The sequence below is a fragment of the Puccinia triticina genome, chromosome 7A (assembly GCF_026914185.1).
Source record: "Puccinia triticina chromosome 7A, complete sequence".
Taxonomy (NCBI): Eukaryota; Fungi; Basidiomycota; class Pucciniomycetes; order Pucciniales; family Pucciniaceae; genus Puccinia; species Puccinia triticina.
In genome coordinates, this window is record NC_070564.1 from 3,125,554 (window position 1) to 3,149,281 (window position 23,728).

At 46.8% G+C, this 23,728-nt stretch overlaps 4 protein-coding genes across 4 annotated transcripts; 2 read left to right on the forward strand and 2 right to left on the reverse strand.

The window, feature by feature from the left end:
• Positions 1–737: 737 nt before the first annotated feature.
• PtA15_7A368 (uncharacterized protein) lies at positions 738–1,233 on the forward strand (the record flags this gene model as incomplete). The annotated part of the gene is made up of 2 exons (XM_053170967.1): positions 738–894; positions 995–1,233. 2 exons carry the CDS (start codon positions 738–740, stop codon positions 1,231–1,233), a joined length of 396 nt encoding a protein of 131 aa, XP_053022196.1.
• Positions 1,234–8,149: 6,916 nt separating this feature from the next.
• On the reverse strand, positions 8,150–9,260 carry PtA15_7A369 (uncharacterized protein; the record flags this gene model as incomplete). Its single annotated transcript, XM_053170968.1, has 3 exons — positions 8,150–8,154; positions 8,286–8,728; positions 8,809–9,260. 3 exons carry the CDS (start codon positions 9,258–9,260, stop codon positions 8,150–8,152), a joined length of 900 nt encoding a protein of 299 aa, XP_053022197.1.
• Positions 9,261–13,214: 3,954 nt separating this feature from the next.
• Positions 13,215–15,604, reverse strand: PtA15_7A370 (uncharacterized protein; the record flags this gene model as incomplete). Its single annotated transcript, XM_053170970.1, has 4 exons — positions 13,215–13,626; positions 13,698–14,735; positions 14,900–15,431; positions 15,529–15,604. The coding sequence occupies 4 exons, from the start codon at positions 15,602–15,604 to the stop codon at positions 13,215–13,217; spliced, it is 2,058 nt and encodes a 685-aa protein (XP_053022198.1).
• Positions 15,605–16,012: 408 nt separating this feature from the next.
• On the forward strand, positions 16,013–17,173 carry PtA15_7A371 (uncharacterized protein; the record flags this gene model as incomplete). The annotated part of the gene is made up of 1 exon (XM_053170971.1): positions 16,013–17,173. One exon carries the CDS (start codon positions 16,013–16,015, stop codon positions 17,171–17,173), a length of 1,161 nt encoding a protein of 386 aa, XP_053022199.1.
• Positions 17,174–23,728: the final 6,555 nt, after the last annotated feature.

Sequence of the window (23,728 nt, forward strand, 5' to 3'; positions counted from 1 at the left end):
ATTAATACATGCCATCAAAAGAACAAGTCATAGCGGCATACGAAACTACATAGCGTCCTATAATTCATCAATCAAATGGAAAACGTTACATTGTGGTTCTAAAGATTGTTTAATAAAAAAAAATACCAGCAGGAAGGCAAGATGCCCGCCTGCTGGGAAATGTGCATCTCATCCGAGGGGGAGCTCAGGTGAAGACGCTATCCACGGTTGAAGTGAATATTCCAAAATACAGCGAAAATGGGAAATCTCTCACCCCAGGATGGGCACAAGTTGCAAGCCCCTCTTCCAGAGGCTCGCTTCGCGAGGCGCCCCCGGCGCACCGGTCCCCCGGCCCCTGGAACGAGGGGATTGTGTTAGGCTAGCCAGGAAGAGCGTCGCAGCTTGTTGACTGGGAGGGAATTTCCCGGTCAACATTAAGGTCCCAGAGGATTGTCGACCGAGTGAAATTGGCCTGTGGGGAGAAGCCGAATTGGTGGTCAGACTCACTGGTATACACGATCTGATAAAACTGGCATGTTCGGCTGCCAGCTATAACAAGTGGACCAAGATCAGAATCTGGGTACCGCGGCGAGGTGGAGATTTTGGCCGTCGCGCGCCCGCCCGAACAGGGCACAAGCTTGTGTTTACATCCAGGGGGCAGTTTAGAGACGCCAGCTGTACTTTACTGGAGGAATTTGTTTGGCACAGTTTTTTTTCTTCTGATCAAGGCACGTTAGGGGTCAGGTGGTGGCGCAAAGATGGTGTACCATTCGGTAACATCGGACACCGATAACGATGCCCAGTTTCTCAACTCTCTGGGTGGACTTCTGATTCAGCCCCCGTCAATCACTACCTTGTTCGTTGGAAAAAACTATTTAAGTTTACCTGATCCCGAAGAAATCGGTCGGGACCCACGTATGTACAAACCATCTTTGACTCTTTGTACAAACCATCTTTGACTCTTGCTCATTGATCAATCACTGACTGGTATCGTCCGCATACTACCAGCTCTAAGGTCACGACTCTGAAATCTTCCTGCGTCCCAGTTCCGTCACTGCGTCCCAGTTCCGTCAAGGCAAGAACGTTCTGGTACTTGCTGAATACTACAACTCGGACGGCAAGGCAAATATGACCAACTTCTGCTCAGGACCGGAAAGTCATCATGCTTTGGCTTTGGAGCTTATGCTCCTCGACCGACGGCGGCGCAATGGTTATCAGGATGACGTCCTGATGCCTGCCGGACTAGCACTCTAAGGGTCAACGATGTCTGGTCGATCTTTCAGCTCGGACGAGTCACTCTATACATAGACAGACGGCGTCTCATTGTCATCTCACCCGGTCCTTGATCGGCGCAGGCCACTTTGCCCTGCCAGAAGCGCCACCACTCACCAGCATCCGCTCCCTTCCCGTCGTCTGTCTCTCTCTACTCATCCGTCTTTTCTCGACAACTACCATTATCACTACCCCAAAAAACGCACGGACACGAACCTCGCTATCTGAATCCCAATGACAAACATCAGGCAAACCCTTGAGTAAATCCTTCCCGGACTCATCGCGAGGTGATCTTCGACGTTTTCCTGCCGCACCACACGGCGGCCCGTTTCCAGCCGCCTTCGGGCCCCATCGACGGCCCGGCTCTTGCCCAGGTCGCCGATTACTATGGCTCCCAGATGACTGAGTCGGCAGCATGCCCGTGGCGAATATTGCGATCAGGCCAACGAGTCCATGAAGGCCTTCCCCGCCGAAAAACGCTGCATCGCCCTTCCTCTTACTACCATCTATTGTCCTCCTCTACCCTGGCCGCCCCGCCGTCCCTGGGCAAGGTCACGGCACGTGGATTCAAGTCAACCATTTTGGCGTCATCCGGCCCGGTGATATCATCGAATGATGTCTTGTTGCTGGCAATACCGTCAACTCTTCCCTCTTCTTCACTCTAGGCGAACGGTGTGCTTTTCTCTCCTGTAATTCTCCCCAAAAACAATTTCAATCTACCCTGAAAATGGCTTCAAAGCCCTCTGTCTAATCATCTTCGGCGTCACAAGTCGGTTCTGCAAAGACCACAGGGTCTCTCTCGATATCAAGGGAAGCCCCCACAGCCATTTACAAACCGCTGGTTTGTACCATTACTTGTACGCCGGTTCCTACCTTTCGCGGCCTATACCCTCCCTTGCCACATTGTGTGAACTTCAGGATTTGGCTCTGACAGCCATTTACCCTCTTATTACTGTCGATACGGATCTTGCCTGGTTTATACTTGGTGAGATAAGCCTTATGACTCGGATCGCCATCTCGGACTCGGAAGATAAACTTTATGACTTGGGATCACCCTCCATGCTGAGAACCTATTTGAGGATGATTCCCATCAATCCATTGGAAGTCCTGTGACAGATCTCAGCTAGATCGCTGAAACCAGGGCTTGCAAAGAGGAGTTTGAAACCTATCTTCAGAAGGTTAGCAGTGCCTCCCTGCCGTACTGGATGACTTCCCGTTGTCATTTAGAGAGCTCAAGATGCCCCTCTAAGTACTAAATTAAGACACCTATCAAAAACTCAACCAGTGGACATGAACTTAATGAACTGTAGGGTTAGGAAAACATTTCCCTTTTTGTCAAAAGTTAAGAATTTGGGTGTGTAAATTGAGATCTGGGAGGCTCCCAGACTCGACGGGAAGTCCTCCAATCTTGCGCTCAGCACTCAATCAACACAAACATGTCAGCCCTGGTGTTTTTGCTGAACCACACCCCTCCCAACTCAAACCCTTGCCGCACAGTCCTCCACAACCACCCATAATAATACCTCCACTCCCAATGACTGAAGTATCCTCCACATCCCCATACCAGACACTGCTGGGCTTGTCAATCCAACCATGTATTCCAAAGTGATCATATTCTATAAAAATGTCAGCCTTAGAGATACATCAAGTATCCAAAAGACTGCAATAACTTGGTAAATAATAATAATTATTAAATTATTATTGCAGAATCAGATTCCTCATCATAAATTAAGGGGGGTCACCCACTCAAAGTACCCCCTTATTCCTATTCCTTCATGTACTAATTGTATAAATAAGAATTGGCCCCAGAAAGCGCCCAAAAAATAGTATTACATACAAAAATTTAGTAAAACAAATAAAGTACATAAAAATAAACTGTTGTACAGTAATGAGTAATATTACTTGTGTAAAAATACCCCGTGAAAGTATTATGTAGACTTCTACTGAAGCTCTTTTACATGACAATTGGTTATAAATATGTCATGTGACAGAGTCAGGGAAATTAGTCTATTACAATACAAATAAATTGCCCACAGCCAAGCCCTTTTCACGGCTACACCCCTGGATACTCCCATAGGGAGAAAAGGACTCAGTGTTTACGCCCACTGAGGTCCCCTCTATAAATAGAGGCCTATTTGGCCCTCAGGAAAAGATCCCCCAGACCATTCACCGCCCATACACTGTAAGTTTGCCGTGAATATTCTCCTCTGCTACTATTGTAGCCCCTTTTCCTTATAAACCATCCCCAGCACGTAAATCCACTGGATTAAACCCTTTAAATTATCAAAAAAATCCCTTATTAGCATATTTAAAGCTTTATCCTTATAAGTAGTTGCCGTAAGACCACTGCCTCTGTCAAGCAGCCAATCAGTTTAAGCGCTTACCACCTACTTTTTACGCCAAATTTATTCCCTGTAATTAATAATTATATATTAATAATTACATAATAAATCCTCCTCTTTTGAAGAGTGTTTAAAACCCTTGTAGTGGCCATATTTACCACGTAACAATTTTAGTAATTTACACTACTAGTGTTTACATCAGCACAGTTATAGTGCTAGGGCCCAAAACCCTTAATTTTGACAGGTTTTTTGCCCTAAGCTTCATAAACAGAGCTGTCAAAAATGTTTACCAGGTTTGTATGTTTTGTAATGTTTGCAAGAGTACTCTTTGTGGCAAATCATACTTTACTTCAGCCAGTAGTAGTAGTAGAAAAACTAGTAAACAAATAGAAATAAACAAGATGAGTCAAATCAACCACAAGAAAGCATGATATATTAAAAGAAACTAACAGAATATAGATGCAATCTACACTAGTTAACTGAACACAAGCAAGTCACTTTTAGAGCACAACCAGAACTAGGAAAAAAAATGATCCAAAGAACAATTATTTTATTGGTTAATGAACTAACAGAAAAAAAAGAAACAAAGGCTGAGCCTCCTATGGTATGTGTTGATTGAACTCCTCATCAAAAAGTTTGTCTTCAATCCTTGGGACTAACTGCTGTGATCAAGTTGTTTTGTCAGTGTGTGTTGTTTGTTGATAAGTTGTGATTAAGAATTGGTTACCTGAAGAGCTTGTTGCTAATAATCTGGGGCTGTGATTTTTAGCGTAATACCAACCTGCTGAAAACGACTAACGCTAAATTACAGCTAATTAGTGGCTTGCTACGCTAAATTAGCTGTAATTTGTAGCAAAAATTGCACTTTTTTGCCCAATCTGAGTTAGCTCTAATTGTAATAGTCCGTCTGCTACAATTTAGTTTAGCTTAGCGGCACTAAAAAACCGCTAAATTAGGGTATTACACGCTAACTGTAGCGTAATAGATGCATTGTTGCCTGAGTATCACTTAGACATTTCCAGAAGCATCCATGTGATGCTGGGCCCTCCAATCTGTCAGTTGGACATCAAAAAAAGCTGACCATTGGACATTCTCAACCAGGAGTGTTGGATGGACACTTGAGGGTCCAAACCATTCAGTGTCCAATGGAAACCAAAAAACTCTGTCCATCAGACACTGTGTCCAAAGCATGTTTGGGCACAAGGGTCTGATTAGAGATGGCCCAGCAGGTACCTGTCTGATTTTAATGAAACTGCTTCTGAGTGCTTGTGATCAAATAAAATCAATATGCAACACTTTCATGAGATGAAGTACCACTTGGACTTGAGTAAGACACTTAGCTGACTGTCTGGTAAGGCACACATACAAGCACAGATGCCAAATTACAGTGCACAGGTACCTGCCAGCAGGTGTACCTGTGCACCGTAATTTGCCATTTCCACTTGTATGTATGCCTTACCAGACAGTCAGCTAAGTGTCTTACTCAAGTCCAAGTGGTACTTCATGAGATGAAAGTGTTACGTATTGAATTTATATGATCACAAGCACTCAGAAGCAGTTTCATTAAAATCAGACAGGTACCTGCTGGGCCATCTCTAGGTCTGATTACTTATTGCAGGGTGCAGGTGCCTCTCTAGAGTGGAGGACTTCCCGCCGGTTCTGCGGGCCTTGCAGAAAATAATTTACAAAGAATAATTCTAAAAGTCTAAATTGTTGCTTCCATTGCTCAGAGTTCCTAAAATTTTACAGCTTGCTGGCTTTGCCCCAAAACTCGATCCTGACTCAAACATAGCCCGCACCTGGACCATCTGTTTCGCCGCCAATCCATTTCACCCTCAGACCAATTCCCAAAATGATCAACTCAATCAACTCTCAGCAAATCCTCCTCCTCATGGAGCATCAACGGATGTTACAGATCACCAAAGAAGATCCAGAAATCAATCCAGCTGACAAAACTGTTGTAAGAGGCAAAATCAAAGATTGTTTTTCTGAGGACGCCGGGGACCAACAACAGTTGGACAAAGCAGGTGCATTGTTCACGGCTCTTGCATTCCTTGGGACCCCCGGAAAGTTCTGTCAGTTCTGATCATACTTAACCCGGGCGGATCTACTAACCCTTCCAATGGTCAACAGTCCCTGGGCCTACTTGTGGGCATCTCGAAACAATCGATCATTCATCACTACAATGGTACTTGATGTCAGCACCTTTGAAGACCTCCTCGAACGCTTTTTGGCAAGGTGGAACTTCAGTACCATTGAGGGCAATGATGTGAACCCCACCGGAGAGCCTCAAATCAGATGTTGATCTCTTGATGCAGCAGGTGCTCTAGGACTAGTTCTGCATTGGCTCTGCTCGACAATGTCTGCTTACACCTTGCAGCAGGTTTTTGGAATCACACCGGCCGTCTGTTTGCGATACCTGGCATCTGGGATGCAGCACCTTCTTGCCATTCTACAGGATCACCCTCAAGCTCGTTTTTTGTGGCCAACTACTAAACAAAGGGCACAAAAGTACAGTGCTCCAATTGAGAAGAAGTTTCCTCTCTTGAGCAAGTGTTTTGGCTTCTTGGACGGACTGAACTTGCCAGTACTTGTTTCTGATGATGAAGAGTGAGCCTTTCCGCTTATTATACCTGATCTCCTCCCCAGAACTTTGCTGACTATCCCTTTAGCGTTCAAAACGCATACTACAATGGCTGGACATGCTCACATTATTGTAGCTGTATCCTTGCTTTTGCGCCCAATGGAACAATCATGTATGCTATACTCAACGCACCAGGGTCTTGGCATGATTCAACAATAGCTGAGCCGCTCTATGACCAGCTTCTTGAATGGACACCACCGGGGCATTGGATCATCAGCAACACGGCCTTCCCGCGCAAGTCCGAAAGGCTCCAAAGTCGGATCCTTGCCCCAGTCAAGCAAAGGGATCGCCTGCCAACCAACTCCCTTGATTTTGCCCGACTACAGCTGCTCAATGAGCAACTTGTATCTGCACGCCAGGCAGCCGAGTGGGGCATGTGATTGATTCAAGGCTTGTTTGCTCAATTGAAAATGCCGCTTCCCGCAAGCAATCATCAATATCAAGCAGACCTTCTGCAAGTTGTATGCCGCCTTCACCAGCTCCAATGCCAATTGGTAGGGATCAACCAAACAGCCACGGTGTATCAGTCTGTGTGGGATGAAAATCACATCCTATGCCGCAAATTTCACAAGATGCTATTTTTGGAAATCCAAGCACAATGCCACATCTCTCAATACTATGATGAATGGCTATGAATCAAAGGGTCCCTTTTCTTCTTATGTTTTTTGCTTGAGTCTGTACTTTTTTTTTCAAGCACTTTTGTCAACCGAAGTTAATCAAGGTTTTTTATTGGTTTGTTTGCTTTTGCTACTCGCACTCCCCAAGTTACTCCTGGTTTTCCCTTTGTTGTTTATGGCTGAGAAGCAGTTGAATTCACATGTCAAATAATAATAACAAAAAGATTGCTTTTCTACATGATATACAAAAGGACCAAAAATTTTATTTGATTGATTGGAAGTTCAATGCTTCAATGCCATTTAATGAGACTTGTGCAAAAGAAATAGCAGACCAAAGATGAATACGGAACTGAAGCAGACAGGAGAAAATATGGTTCAGAATCATTGATTGCGAGGACTTCGGCCAGTAGGATTGCCATCCCAAGAAGATTTCCAGGAAGACAACGGTTGATGTGGACCTGACTGAGGCAAAGAAGGAGCGTGATGATGAGACGAATGGTGATACACCCCACCTCGCGTCATACTAGGTGGGTGCATGTACGAATTGGGTTGTTGCAACTTAGAGAATGTCAAAACGGACCCGGGTATAATTTACACCGCCGGTACCCGCGTGTTTTTTTCCAAAAACAGGCACCCGGCACCGCATCCGGCACCGCCTGGCGGGTACCAGCGGTCTTTTAGGCGGGTACCAGCGGTACCCGCCAGCTTTTTTTCATCAAAAAGGTCACCAAGAGGTGTCCTTGATGACCGGAATGGACGCGTCATCAAGAGGTCCTCCCCTTGATGACCGCAACAGGTTGGTCATTGAGGGGAGGACCTCTCAATGACCAGAAAAGCAATGACCGACCTGTTCCGGTCATCAAACAGGTCGGTCATGGTCATTGAGGGTGCTCCCCCAACGACCAGCACGCACTTGCCATCGAGGGGAGTGACAACTCCCCTTGATGATTGCACCAGGGACTGTCCTCAATGACCCGTCTATTGTCAGTCATTAAGGGCAGCTCAGAGCGGGCCAAGATCCGGGGGTCCGGGGGTTACCCAATTAACCCGGCAGGGGAAAGCAGTACTTGGGGGCGGTACCCGGGTACCGCACCGCTTTTTCCAAAAAAACGGGCACCCGGCACCGCCTGGCGGGTGCGGGCGGTACCCGCCCGCGGGTGCCGGGTACCGCCAAACGGGTACCGGTTGACATTCTCTATTGCAACTCCATTTGGAGTTGCATCAGCTCAATATGATGTCTCAAATCCTGATTTTTGGCGGTCTTGTCGGCCAGTTCTTTTCGGGCCTGCTGAAGATCATCCTGTAAGCGAACAACCCAAATGTTGATGCCTTTGCAGAGGCGGTTTGCCTCGGCCTGCAAGCAGCTGATAGTCAAATTTGTGTCCTGTAGCTGTAGAGGGTAGAATTGAGACATGCTGGTCTCACACTGACGGGCCTCACACGCTTCAGGATCAAAAAAAGAAGTCAGAGCTGCTTGGAGGCCCGCTTGAGGCTGAGGTTCTCGGGAGCAACGGGTGGGGCCGCTTGGTGGTGCTGTGTTGGTTGATTGGGAAGCTGGAGTTGCTGATGGGCCTCTGGATTCTCGAGCCACGGTTTGATTGCGTGAGACCGTGTTATCAGGTGGGTGGGGAGTTGCCAACAAGCTAGCAGCTGGAATGCCACCAGCGGAGTACTGTGCCGATTGCGAAGCGTTCACAATATCTTGGACGGCCTCATCGGAGGTATCTCCTTCAATATCAGCTGGGTTGGCTTGCAGGGACTGAGTTGCAATCCAGCCGGAAAGAAGTGTCCCCTGCAATTCGTTTGTGCGCTCCATGTTTGAGCCAAGGCAAGGGTCACCCAGAGAGAGGGGAACGGGGTTCCCAACACCGTTCCTGTAAGAGGTAATGGAGTTAGTCGCTGCACATGAAAAAAGAGGTGAAGGGGACATTTACCTTTCATCTCCATTGTCTACATCTTTGTCATTATCTTCATCAACAAAGGCAAGCTATGAGCCCGTTCCTTGATCATAACATTGGCCTGTTTGGCCTCTCTGATCCACACAGGGCAATTGGGATTGCCCGTCGGCTTCTTCAATGCAACTAGAGCCTTGAATTTCGTTTTTAACGGATCAGGGTCGCATGTGAGTTGTCCGTTCTTGATCACATATTTCTTGTATAAGTCGTGGACTTTGTCCCAGTTGTTGCTCCCCAAGGGGAGGACTCGCTGGATGCAATCAACCAAAGCAGAGCAATCGGCTCCATTGTAGCCCTGCGAGCCTCTTTGACGACCGGTACGGCGGGCAGCGGTCTGGGTATTGGTCGCTTGGGTGGTGGCAGGGACCTCGATTGGTTGGCTGGCTTCTTGGGTTTGCTGAGTCATTTGGGCGGCCTGTTGGGTCTGCTGAGAGCTCCGGATTTGAGTCATGGTGATTCAAGGAGTTATTTTGATAAAACAAAGAGTTTTTTTGATAAAAATAGGTCGTTTGAAGATATTTATGCTTGATAATCAGACAATTGAGAACAATCAAGGAAGTGGTTATAAGGAAGAATCCGTTGTTTGAAGATGCTTCTGCTTGGAAATTGGTCAATCAAGGAGGTGGTGGTTATAAGTCACAGGACCAACCTGGTTGTGCCCAAATGATCATTAGGCCGGATGGAGAGGATGTTTGATCATGTGTTGATTGGGTTTGTGTTGGATCAGAGATCTGTTGTTGATGATTGGGTGGTGCTTGCTGATCTGGTGGAGAAGCCGGAAGGGATGAGGATTTAGAAAATCAATGGAACCCCTTGTGTAAATCAAGAAGCCAAAAATTTACCTTTTATTTGTCTAAACTGGGATCTGTGGGGCCCGCAGAACCAACAGGAAGTCCTCCAGTATCATTGTGATGACTTAGTTGGTAAGCAATGTTTCCTGTGGCCCCTGCGCACCCTGTTGGTCATGTGTTTGATCTGTGGGCTGCTCAATTTCCAATTGGCTCACCACACTCCACCCTACTGTCCACCAGAGCCCTGCCTGCTCTGGAGGCTGCTGGAAGAAGTGGGCACAAGGCAGAGTCAAGTGGATGATGTTGTGGAAAGATGAAGAGAGAGCCTTCCACATCCGCTGCTTTCAAGTAGAGTCTTTGTTTCTTTCTTGTAGTATGCTGCATGTCAACTGCTGGCAGTTTCTAGAGGTTTTCTTGTAGTGCATCACCAGGAAAAAAAATAGTCACTTGATGACAAGTGACATCATGCCAGCTCCGGCGGGCTACCCACCATCTACCCACCACCTACCCATCATCTACCCACCATCTACCCACCATCTAACCAGTTTAAGAATTTCCACAGGAGATCCTCAGTTTTTGCTGGGCACCACTGATCCCCATTTCTGGTCAGCTGATACTCAGCTTTGGCTCCCAGCTTATGCTCAGCTTTGGTGCCCAGCTCATGCTCAGCTTTTTTGCCCAGATCAGAACCAGTCCTGGCCCAGCTTATTTTCAGCTTTATTCCAGTCATGGCTCAGCTTAGACTCAGATTAGGACTATCATTGGCCCAGCCACTGCTCAGCTTTGGACCAGTATTGGCTCAGCTGATTGTCAGCTTTGGATAAATCTTGGCCCAGCCAATGCTCAGATTCTGAGTCTGATCACTCCTGTAACAGCTTATGCTCATCTGTGGACCAGCCTTGGCTCAGCTGATGCTCAGCTGTGGACCAACCTTGGCTAAGACAATGCTCAGCTGTGGACCAGCCTTGGCTCAGCTGATGCTCAGCTGTGGGCCAGCCTTGGCTCAGCTGATGCTCAGCTGTGGACCAGCCTTGGCTCAGCTGATGCTCAGCTGTGGACCAGCCTTGGCTCAGCTGATGCTCAGCTGTGGACCAGCCTTGGATCAGCTGTGGAACAGCCTTGGCTCAGGTGATATGAATCTTTTGAATAGTCTCAAAAAATCTGATACTCAGCTTTGGAACAGCCTTGGCTCAGCCAATGCTCAGCTTTGTACCAGCATTGGCTCAGCCAATGCTCAGCTTTTGAAAAATTTTGGCCCAGCTGGTGTTAATCTTTGGAACAGTATTGTCCCAGCTGATCCTAAGCACTGCACAAGCCTTTTCAAAGATGATGCACAGCTTTGGACAATTGTTGGCTAAGCTGATGCTCAGATTTGGAATATTCTTGGTCCAGCTGACACTTGGATTTGTTTCAGGCTTGGAATATCCAATGCTCAGCTGTGGCCCAGGCTCAGCAAATGCTCAGCTTTGGCCCAGGCTCAGTCAATGCCCACTTCTCAGCTTATGATGAGCATCAGCTGTTCCTGGGAAAAAATTAGGATCAGCTGACTGTGCCACATTGAGTGCTCTGGTGCAGTCCTGCAAGCTCTACAAGTGCTGGTGGAGCAGACCTGGAGCAGCGCTGGAGTAGCTCTGGAGCAGAAACTAAAGCTGCATCATGTCACTTGCCATCAAGTGACTATTTTTTTTTCCTGGTGGCAGTATTCTTTTGATCAACTGGAATTCAGATAGATTTGTTTCACCTATCAGGGCCTGTAGGTTCTACAAAATTTTGAGAGAAATAAATTGCACAAATTCCAATTTTCATGCCATATGGCACAGGCCCTTAGGTTCAAAACTCTAAACATCACCACATGACCTGCTGATGAGTATTGTATGCTACTGCTGAGGGATCTCAATAGGTCTGAAGCCTAGAGCCAGACCCGTGCAAGCCTCCATTCAATCCCAAACTCATCTCTGATCAGTTGACATGTGCATGTCATGACTTTACAATGGATGAGACATCGAACAACTAAGTATGATTATACTATTTCTTCCAGTATCCTGCCCATAGAATAAGGGTCCGCTTGGCATCGGCCTTTTCAGCAGGGGAGTATTCTCTGATGTAGAGCCAGTAGCAATCTGTTTTCCAGCGGCCAAACCTGTAGATGTTTTCTTGTGAGATCCCCATAGCGTGTCTGAACGAGAGGCCTCCAACTCTGAATGAATGTTCTGAGATATCCTGGTACCCGTCACATCCCAAGATTTGGTTGAGGGTGTCGCATACGTCCTTCTTGGTGAGGTGTGCCCGGGTACCATCGGGTTTGTTGAAGCCGAATAAGGAAGTCTCGGGGTTGCTCCCAGCCTCGGAGAGCCTACGTTTGAGTGCAGCCATGGGGCATAGCATGGGTTTATAGGTGAGTCGCATTTGATGCAGTTCGCCAGGCTCTGAGGTTCTGGCTCCCCGAATGGTCAGTGTGGCGGTCTCTACCCCATTGGAACTGAAGAAATTGACGTCCGAGGTGAGAGCCTCAGTTTGGCGGAGAGGGCCAGTGCCGTCTTTGTAGGTGACCTCGGATAGCCGGGCCATCCCCCAGAAAGAGACAATAGCCAAGTCTAACAAAGCCCGATGGAAATCGGTGCCTCCGTATAGGGCCTGCGCTAATTTGACCATGTGCTGGAGCTTGATGGGGCCTTTCTTAGGTCGAGGGGGAGTTTCTGCATCGACAAGGGCTGGAGATGCGAGGAGACCTGCTGCCGTTTTCTTTGTGTCGTTTGGGGAGGGCACCGAGTACTTGGGTCGGGTATTCGCGGCTACAACCGGTTCTTGCGTGGATGGCCGTTTTTGCGGTATGATGGGTGCGGGGTTGTCGGGTGATGAGGCTGTTGGCTGTTCCCGGCTCGCGTTTCCGGCTGGTTCGGGTTTGACCAGCATTTCCCACATCGCGAGGAGGCGGTCCGACTTTGCTTCATCCCCTTCCTCATAGGCTTTGACTGCCTTCGCGAGCATCATTTCACTAGCCTTTGATTTAATATCCTTCGGGTCTTTCTTTAGCTCGACAATGGCATCTTCATTTCTCTCGCCGAATTCTGTATCCCCGGGGACTGTTCCATAATCTTGGTTAGTTCTTTGTCATTTCCATGGTGGACACCTGGTGCTCGACTTACCGTGCGGGGCTCTTGGCTCCTTGTCCAGATCAGTTTCCGGTTCTTTTCCCTTTGTAGTCATTTCTGTGATTTCTCGCTCGTTGATTTTTTTTTTCACTTGGACCTTGAAGTTGATTGACGCTTTCGACGCGAACCTCCAAGCTGGCGCGAATGAGCCCCGGTGAGGTCTTTTTCGGGGACTTACATAACTGCATTTAAGTTTGTCTTGGTGGCTTATGCAAGCCGCTGGTCCTGTGAGATCACGTGTTTTCTCATCCATCCCCATTTTCAAAAAAAAAAGACCCAAAGTTGACTTACAAACGTGATACTATTATTTTTTAAGGAGTGATGGGAGGATAAGGAAAACCAAAAGAGAAAACATTAGATCTACAGTATGTAATCAAAGAACAAAAAAAAACAAAGATCAAGAGCTTCTCAAACAGTCACAAATAACCATTGCCGACAAATAGGACTAGAAGCAAAAGTATATTAAAGATTATGAGTGCGTCTCCGGCCCCGATTGAGGAGGATATCTTTGTTATCTAGGGATGAAGGCTGAAGAGGGGCCTTATGCTGAGAGTTGACGGGTGGGTTTTTGAGCTGGAGGGTGGAAGGGGCGCAGGTATTGGAGCGGCGCGAGTTGGTCGAAGAGGAGGGGGAGGTGAGGGGGGACGAGTCGAGGTTCAACGAGGTGGTTGTGCTGCAGCTCGTGTTGCTGGGCCCCGCGGTCGACGGGGTGGCCCCGGAAGACTTGACACTCGCGCTGGACTTCGGCGGCTTGGTGCTGCTGCTACTACTCGTGGATGTATTTAGGTGGGAGCTGTGGTGGGTGGAAGGGGGCTTGATGCTCGACTTCCGCTTGACGGTCGAAGCCCCGTCCGAATCTGGGCGGCGCATCTTTCTAGATACCATCCGGCTGATCATCAGTATGCAACTAAAAAGAATGACGAGAATCGGAGGGGCAAGACGTACTTGTTTAGGCTAGGCAATGCATAGTTCACCTCTTTGCGGGCACGGCGGGCCTCTCGCAATCCCGCTCCAGATAAACTGCCAACAGCCGCCTCCTGCTCGACAAGACCAGTCGGATGAGCAGACGCGGCGTGTTCTTCACTGACGGCATCCAGCTCAGCGCGGACGCGTTTCTTCTTAGTCACTGGGCGTTTCTCCCAGCCTTCGTCTTGACTGGGCTGGGATTCATCCGGACCATCATCCGTGTCTTCTTTCGTCAGGCCCGAGTCGCGCCGTTTGACGCTTGTTGGCTGACTGGTTAATGTCCCATTGCTCAACTCACTCCCTGAGGGCTTCGGGTTGTCTGGCGCATCCGGCCGCCGCGATCGTGTAGTGGGTTCTACACTTTCTGGGGATGGGAGCGTATGCGTAGGTAACGAAAACTCGGCAGGAGAAACGTTTTCAAGAATATGCAGAGGAGTCAGACTTGTCCGTCTCTGCTTTCTAGATCGGCGTTGTGTTTGTCTGGACCGCCATTGGGTATCTTCTACCAGGGCTTTTTGATCTTTCGGGCGCGCATTAACATGGATGTTCTCATTGAGCTCGGCGGAATCTTCATCGTCTTGGGAGTCGTGGTCACTTTCGGACGAGTTGCTGGATGATGAGGATTGGTCGAGCTGACTCATAGCACGGTTGTGTATCGAAAAGCTTCCTGAACAAGTGTGGTCATCCTCCAAGCTTTGATTTTCGGCGTCATCATGAGAGTCCTGCTTTTCAGATCGATCGTCATATGCCTCTTCTGTGACCTCAAGCTGAGCATGTTGTGCAGACGTTTTTGAGTGACCGTTCGGGATCGGCTCAGGCCCCGCGCGTGAATTTGAAGACTTTTTGGGGACAGGGGCCATCAGCTCGTGGCGTCGATTAGGACGAGATACAACAAAACGGTCCAGCAATAACTTCGCGGGCTGATTCGATGGACCCGGCGAAGATGCACCAGAAACGCGGCTCATGGTATCGGCCGAATTCGTGGTTGGTAGCTGCATATTTGTCGACCCTGATTGCCTAACGCCAGAGATGAGAACGTCAAAACAGAAGGAAAAGGGAGAAACCCAAAGAGTAAAAAAAACTTGAATGACTGAAGAAAAGCACCTAGCTACATACACATAAAAAATAAATCTAATTACGTGACTGGAACTATGGGTTCCACAAGAGTGAACAGTACGCACCATGGTTCAATGAGCACAGTTGATTCTGAGCGGTCCTCTGCCCCACTACACTCGTTTATAAAGCTTAGGCGAGGCTCCTCAGGGTCGCTAGAGAACTGACTTCTCCTGCGCTCACGTAGCGCCAGTAACTCAGCCCGATTTCGGCCAGGCAGTAGAGCAGGTAGCGAGTCTGTTGTTGAGGCGGCCGAGGTCGAGTTGAAGGCGGGGACTGAGGTTGATGGATTGGAAGGGAGCGTCGGTTGCGGATAGGATAGCGAGGATTCTAGTGTCTTGCATCGGTTGGCAATGTCGAGCAAGGCGATTCGAATCTGGTTCGTCTGGTCTGGGCTATGTGAAAATGGATGACTCGATGATGATTCTGCCTTCTGTCGCCAGTGTTGTGTCTGTGAATGTGCCTTTTGGACTTGGATTCTTAGCTCCAGATTTTCGTTTTTCAGCTCCTTGATCACGCGTTCAAGCTCGGCTGTCGTCTTCAGTAAGAATCTGTTCTTGTGAATTAAATCCTGGTTTTGTTTTGAGTGTTTTTGTTTGACTGCGCCGCACGAAAAAAATAACGCGTTATTATCAGGTTTTGCTGTTCAATCAGATGATGAATTTGGAATTGATCCTGAAAAGGTGGATGTACTGACAGTTCTCCAGGGCTTCCATCAAGATGGGTTGGAGAGAGGCAGCCGTCGGAGGACCTGAACTCCTGGTAGCTGGCATGCGGAACCAGCAGTTGTTCGATGATTTCCCGGCTTTGCACGGGATTCGAAATCGATATCGACGTGGTGATTTCCAGTTGATCGTAGGTATCGGGCGTTATACAAAGTGATGGTTGAATTGTTGATGGGTTTTCGTGCCCGCGAAAGCAAGAAAAAAAGTGGATGAAGGGGCGATACATTCGGGTAGAAGTTGGTGTCCCCCGTGTCAGGGAAGCTGGCAGGGTTCGGGGGCTAAAGGGCTCAGACCTTGACTGGTTCGGACTCCACGCCACTCCAGAGGACAAGCGTATCGGTAAGAACTGCAAGCTGAATCATCTCATTCTCATTGTGGTTCGTTATCAAGAACTAAACATTCCGATTGATGCTCTATTAGCTGGCGGAAAGATTCTTTAGCACGAAATAAATATCGATGTCCGACTTTCCAGCAGCTCCAGTCCTCGAGGCACTGGAACTTTTAAAGAAAAACTACGCGGAATCAATAAGAACGAGTCGTCGCTTGGCCTACCATAAAGAGAATGTGAAAGTGACGCAGGAGGATCTGAATCAGGAAAATGAACTTCTAGACGAACTCCGATCGAGTTTCTTGCCGTCAATCAAGCATGAACTGAAGGCTCTTTCAAATGCACTCGACCCCCCACACAATTCTAGTGAATTTCCCCGCCCGAACGTCGAATTGAGCTTGGATACTTTATCAAATCTCAATCAGATTATGCAGAAAGCCATACAGTGCATCAGCTCTGCTCCCCTCCAACCACTTGACCCAAAACACGCCCACGACCACTCCTTCAAACATTGTAAAGCGTTTAGACGATTTGATCTGCGCAACCGTGTCTCTAGGGTAGAAAGCAACTTGATTTCGGTATTCTGGAGCTACAGTAGATTGATCGAATCCTGGAAACTTTCAAGTAACCTCTCAGAAGACCCGGAGTATCGAACTCCAACACCGGGAGAGGAAACAGTCGAGTGCATCGATTTGATTGACCAAACAATTAGATTGTCCCAAGCATCCGACTTTGCTTTACTCCAACTCAAGTGGCAAAGCGTAGTCCAAGCCTTCCACGAAGAACTAGAAATTCTGGCAAATATAACTGGCCCTCACCAAAAGAACAAATCCATCTTCAGGAGACGTGTCGTCGAGCAGGCTAGATTAACTGTACCGGTCATCAAGTTACTGCGAATCTTATTTGATAAAATATTGAACACAACCATCAGACAACTGCCGTTCACGCTGGATACGGAGCTTAACTCCGATACACTGCACCAGCTAAACATAGATCCCGATAAAATTCTCTTTAGCTGTCTAGTTCACGTTACATACTTGAACGAGAGTCACATGTCTCACTCAACGAATGATCATAGCGGGTGGCTACGCGGGCGGACCGACGGCCTGTCAAGAACGGTCGACTCTTATGTAGTTCTTCTGGCTTTGTACATCATCCCTTTATCTTCGAAGATCGATCGCTGTTCCCTCCAAACTGACTTCAAGGCTTGGCTTTCCGAGTGGCAGCGTTTATGGCAGACCGCCAAGGACCATTTGCTGGGTGCTATGTGCGTCCCTGAGGAAAATTGATGACTGCGAGCCAACAATCTTTGATACATAACCACTCACCAGTATGCTTTGTAAATCGGATTGGTTAATTCCATTTTTATCGCATTTCCCCCAACTTCCGGCTCCCACGCATTGGATTCCACTTACCCAATTCTGCTTAAATGCTTCACGCTGTAATGTGAAAGAAAATGCCAATTAAATTTCTAGGCCAAACTCGTAGTAAGAAATGCAAGAAAAAGCAGGGAAAACAGAAGTGTGAGAAGCAAACTGATTAACGGCTTAACATTGAGCGCGCCGCTGAAAAAAAAAACAGCAACTTCCTTCAGCCCTGCCCCCCAATAAACAAAAAACAGGCACCAATTGCGCCTGGATCACTTTTGGATTTTCTGATAATATGCAAGATTGAATATCCTATCCGCAACATCTCAGTGGCTACAGGTGTAGGATCTACGGATATCTGCAGGTTTGTGAATCCAAGATCCACAAGGCATGATGGTTGTAATTCCTTAGTTTACATTTCTTTGTGTTTTTATTTTTATTTTTGAAAGATTAGTACAGGGAGAACAGTTGGGAATGAGGAGATGAGAGACCAGCACCATTTGAAAGCTGAGATTTTTGCTCTGGGACAGGTCTGCAATCAGATGGGGATATGGTGTAGAGATCGCCAAGTGGACCCGGGTACCCGCCGCGTGTCCGGGTCGAACTTAACACAAGTCCCTTGTAAAGAACACCCTGACTTTGTTTCAGGAAGAGAGGTTTTTGCTCAATTGATGTAAAGTCAGAAAATAGAAAAAGTATGAATTGTGAAAGTAAAAGATAGTTCAAAAGTGAAAACAAGATAAATCCCATGGGGAAAAGAAATACAACCTTAAACACTTGATTACACCACAGGTGCACTAAAAGTTTTCGGATGTGGTCCGAAAATAATCTACTGGTTTTTGGAAATATTTTGGTAAACTTTGTGGGATTGTTTGGAAAAATATTTCACAAGCCTCTTTGAAAATATTTCTTCACAAACTTATTGGAAATAGAATATTTCCTTCAACTTTTACTGGAAACAAGATATTTCCTCAAACTTATCTAAAAAGTTGGAGAAAATATTTTGTTTCTGGTAAAAGTTGGAGGAAATATTTCCTCTTACCTCATAAGTCCTCAGAAATATTTTCCTTGACTCTCAAAAGTCAAGAGAAATATTTTGAGAAATTTTTACTGTTCATGGTGGTGTGGCAAGATCCCACAGAACCTGACAGTTGACACACTGCAGGTGGTTTGTGCAGGGTGCTGGTGCAGCCCTTGCAAAGTTGCGACCGACCGGAGAAGACATCACTCAACTTCTGTCAGGCAGGCTGCTTCATCGCACATCCCTCCAAGTCCTCTGCTTTATCCTCCCCATCTCAAGTTGCTCCCCTGCGAAACACTCCCCACAACTCATCCATCACTCGGGTCTGTTACTTTTCTTCTTTCTTCTGGGAATGCAGTCGCTGTTTGCTGATGTACCAACTGGGGTTCCATGATGGGCTTTGCCCGACTAGCCGAGAAGCATATTTGAGTGTTACACGGTAAGGCTGACGGCAAAAAATTGCGCGCTGCCGATAAGATCTTAGCTCAGTCGGCAGGGCGCTGGCATGTTGGAACCAAGTTTGTTAGCTTTTTGTCTGTGGCGCTGTTCGGCAGTCGATCTCCTGGGTGGCTCCGAGGTATTATTGTTGCCGGTACCGCCAGCTGGAAGTCCATCATTCTTGGTCAGTGTCAGCCTTAGAGTCATCACAGCTGACCTAAAAGCTGCCTGTTCTACCTTTGTTACATATAAATTACTTTATATCTTTTTCATCTTAAGAGATAACCTTGTTTTGACTTCAGATTCTGTTTCCTCATGCAATTTTGACCCTAGTTACAACTTATCAATTCATTGTAACTATACTCCTTCCCTGAGTTACTGAGTTGTGGCGCGCTTGCGCAGTTGTGACGTGTCAGCACTACCTGGTGCGCCAAACCACATGTACATATGTAAATTACATAAGCAAACTGTGAAAATTTTCGTAGTCAGAATCCCCCTTGCCTGAGGCGGATCCACAGACTTCAGCACACCAGAACCACCACCCAGATAACCCCAGGATCACCACCAAAGAGCCTACTCTACTCCCAGTATACCTACCGTCACAGGCGCCTAGGATATTGACAGTAAGTAACCTCTTTCACTGAACCTTGATTATCTCAGAGGTACAACTCTGTGTCTTGCTTGATCTGCCTTTTCTTCTTGCTTTGCCTCCTCCTTGATCACAGGGCTGTCCCTCCAATTCTACAGGCCTTTGCCTCTATCTTGATCACAGGGCTGTCCCTTCAATTCTACAGGCCTTTGCCTCTATCTTGATCACAGGGCTGTCCCTTATAATCACTTGGCCTTTGCCTCAAAATCTAGGTTGCAGGGCTGTCCCTCAGGTTTCCCATTAAGAACCTTGACTGTCCAGAGAGAAGTCTAAAAAACTGTGGCTGGATTAAACTTATCTAATCCAGATACCCTCCTGAGAGGAAGCTGTAGCACTTCTAGCACAGATTAGCAGCACTCTTCTGAAGAGTAGCATTGCCAGTGGACGTGCATTCCCACTAGAATAACCTAGTACTTCTCTTCTATCTTATCCTGCTTGGTTTCTTTCTCTCTCTTTCTCTTTTTCTCTTACAGTTGTATTTTCTTTATCCCAAGAAATCAAACTGTTGTCCCCCATTTCTTGTGTCCTACTGTCACTATAGAGACTCAGGCTCACAATTGGGGGCCTCATCGGGAAAATTACTCACCTTTTCATAATTCTAGACTGCTATAAAGCCAAAGGACTGATCCTCCTGACTAAATCAAACAAAAAACTCTTAAAAATTCGAAAAAATCACTTAAAAAAAATTTTCTACATATCCTACTAACGCTGAAAATCTTCTAAAATTATCCCAAATTGCTCTTATATTGATAAAATTCCTAACTGAACCCTTGAAAAAAAAAATTTACGTCCTGTGTACTTGTGAAAGTGCAGAATTGCGACTCCTCCGCGCCGCTATTCATCCCTTCGTCGGACTTATCCTCCCCAGAACCCTCCATATCTTCGAATCAAGAGGAGATAGAGAAAAACGGAGTCCGCTCAAAAGATTCTCCGCCTTATTATCTATAAATGCCGAAGTTGACCGTAAAAAAATTTGTGACGGCGCAGACTAGCGCAGAAGACAAAAACTACGACGATAGAATAGTGACAAACCCGCGCAACGGCAATCTTATCAGTAGCTCGTCGTGGACCCCTATTGCTACTGCAAGAGCACAAAAAACTCGTTGAAAGAAGACTGTTGCTCCCGTCAATATAGCCGAGTGGAACTCTAATTCCTCAGCGAAGTCAAGCGCAAAGGAAAATAAGAAAAAAACCTCTTCTACTACGCGGAAAAGCAAGAGAATTTCTGCTAAAGCTAAATCCTCAGGTACTTAACCTTTAAAAAATTCCTTATTCTTCTTTTCCTGCTCGACTACCAACTTTCCTACACGTGCTCACCATGCCTCCTCACCTTAGAAATGGCAGAGACCTCTCAGCAGAACAGCGCCTCCGCTACCGCCTCAGTCCAGCCGCCGAGGAAAGGCTTCGAAGAGCTAGAGTCAGCATTGCCGCCGCTCCAAGAGGATTTCCTCAAGTTCCCGGAGGAGGAGCCGCTTCCCCCAGACACAGGGATCCCTCCGGCGCTATACCAGGCGAGAGAGACATCAATAGCTCTAGCCTCGAACAGGTCCACGCCGGTACCGCGCCCAGTAGACAGGGAACAAATGATCCCTACGGCGAATTATCCTCAGAAGGATCAACCGCCCTCCCAGCCTACCAACCCCGAGGGTATGAGGCCGAATGCCTCCCCCAGTTTAGCCCTCCTTCCGCCCATTCAGAACCCACGACGGGAAGAGTCTTCCGGCCCGATGGATCTGATCCCAGAAGAAATGGAGCTGACAGGCCTCATCAACCTCTTCAACGATCAATTCGACATGTTTGTCCGAGCGAGAGAGGCGCAGAACACGGCCTCGATGAAGAGACTCCTCTCCCAAGCTTCGATGACGCAAGAAATGATTATAGAGCTGGTTGGGAGAGCAGACGCTATCCGTCTATGCCAAGAATGGATCCCCAACGAGGAGCTCCATCAATTGAATCAATCTCTAGCGCAACAGAACCCGGCAGATCAAACAATCCGCCACCATTCGCAGCTAGCCGTAGCGCCACACGCCAACTATCAACCAATGATAGCCACGCCGACTCCGGAGCCTACGGGCTTACAGTACCGAGTACCAACGCAGGAGTTCCAGGGTCCTACCCCTTCCAACCGTCAGGAACTTCCACAACCGCGTCCAGAAGGTCAGATTTACCACGGCCCTCAAATGCCGCAGCAACCACCGCCGCCGCCGCCGCCACAAGCGCTCCAAGTGAGGCCAATACCAGCTTCTATACCGCGAGAGGTGGTTCAATTGTTCCGCCCCAGCCCTCATTATCAACCTGGCGGGGTCAATCCACCCCATTATCCTCACACGCAGCAAGGATACGCAGACCACAACCCCCCTCATCCTCAAGACAATTGGAGAGGATCAGGGAGGAACTGGAGACGCCCCCAGGACGACACTCAGAGAGTACTAGAGATAGGAGAATACCTGATGAGAGCCACACGAGGAGTGAGGAGAATCTATGGACGCGGGAGAGCCAGAGGGAGAGGCCCTTACTAGATGAATCTTTACCCAAAAGTTCCTTAAGTAGTGATTCACCACTAGGCCTCAGTTTAGATATTGATAATCTCTCTGATCCTTCAAATAGAGAATTTTTTCTCAATAACCTTAACTCTGAAATGTCTAGAAATGGTCCCTTGTTCCTAGAAGAAAAATTACAAGTCTTGTTCTCTAAATTTCTCTCTGAATTATCTGGTACTGTTGAAACCATTCCTGGTACTCTTCTTGAATCTTGTGTCAGCAATTTTAAAGATGTCCTGAATCATTCAATTCTTGATCTGTTTAAAGATGAATTCATTCCCTTTTTGCTTGATCAAATCCTGAATAACATAGGTGAAAGTGCCAGAGAGAAGTCCACAGTGAATAACAATGTATTAGAACAACTGAAGAAACACATAGATGATAAGTTTGAGACAGTTCAAGATTTGATTCTGGTAAATGAATCACAATGTCATTCTAACATGGATACAATTGGCCAAAATCTGAAAGATTTTGAAGAGAAAGTGAGCAACAATCTTACTTCCATTGGTAATCAGATCAATGACCTTCATGCCAATGAGCACAACAGATTTGAACAATCTAAGAGAAGATTCAGTGACATATCTTCTGTAGTAAACACTGTGAGCTCAAAGCTGGATTCCGTGTTAATACCAGATGACAGAGACCAACCCCCTCATCTCTTATACAATAATCCCTTCTAGAATGTCCACCATAAGCAACAACAGGAACACAGACCTCCTCCTCCTGTTCCTACTCCTGAACCCCAGAGACCACCAAGAGATAACTTTCCTAAGCCTGCTAGCAATACTCCTGAGGCTAAGACCCAAGAGGAATTCCCCTACATTGATCATGGAGCAATAGACTTTGAAATGAGGAAGGAACTGTGGAAAGGTATCCCCAAAAATGGAGACTGGGAGAAATTCTCTGGAGAATTACCTTACAATCATGAGCTTTGGATTAAAAACACTGATATCCTGGTCAGAGACTACTTGATGCTGGATAACATGATAATCAGTAGATTAACAATCTTGTTAACTGACACTGCAAGGAATTGGTACCTAGGCATCAGAGACCAGTATGGAAACAAATCTTGGGCTTGGTGGAAGAATGCCATCAGAAACAAGTTTGGCACTGAGAACTGGAAATGGAAAATGCAACAAGAGTTTGAGAATGATCACTTTGCCTATGATGGGAGGAAAATCCATAAATGGTTTGGTAATCAGAGAGAAAGACTGAAAGCTTATCAACCTGAACTCAGTCAGTATCTTATTTGTGAGAAAATCTTAAAGCAATGCCCTCCAAACCTTGAGCATGCTATTAAAAGCAGATACAAAAGAGATGCCACTGAAATGAGTTTTGAGGATATGGTTATAATTGCTGAAGAGGTCATAGACAGAGTCATGAAAAGGAACAAGCCTGTGACAAACAATTATAACACTCCAAACAGATCCCACTGGAGAAGCAATCCTGCCCCTGAGAAAACTGATAAGCCAACTGACTCCTCTGCCAAAAAGAATCCTGTCTCTGCCCCTGAGAAAGAAAAACTTATATGCCATTTCTGTAAACAAACTGGTCACTTCTCCAGGGAATGCCCTAAGAAGAAGAACAGGATCAATAATGTAGGAATAGATGATGATGATGATCCCAAGAGTGACAATGGAGAAGATCAAGGTGAACCACACAAGTCTGAATCAGAACTAGATGAAGAAGAAGAGAATCATAGAACCAATCATATGATTCTTGCCATGGACAATGGGAATGGTGCCAATTATGACCCCTTAGTTGATTTTGATTTTGGAACACATGCTGTAGAGTGTGAGATAAACCAAGACTTCTCCATTGCTGAAATT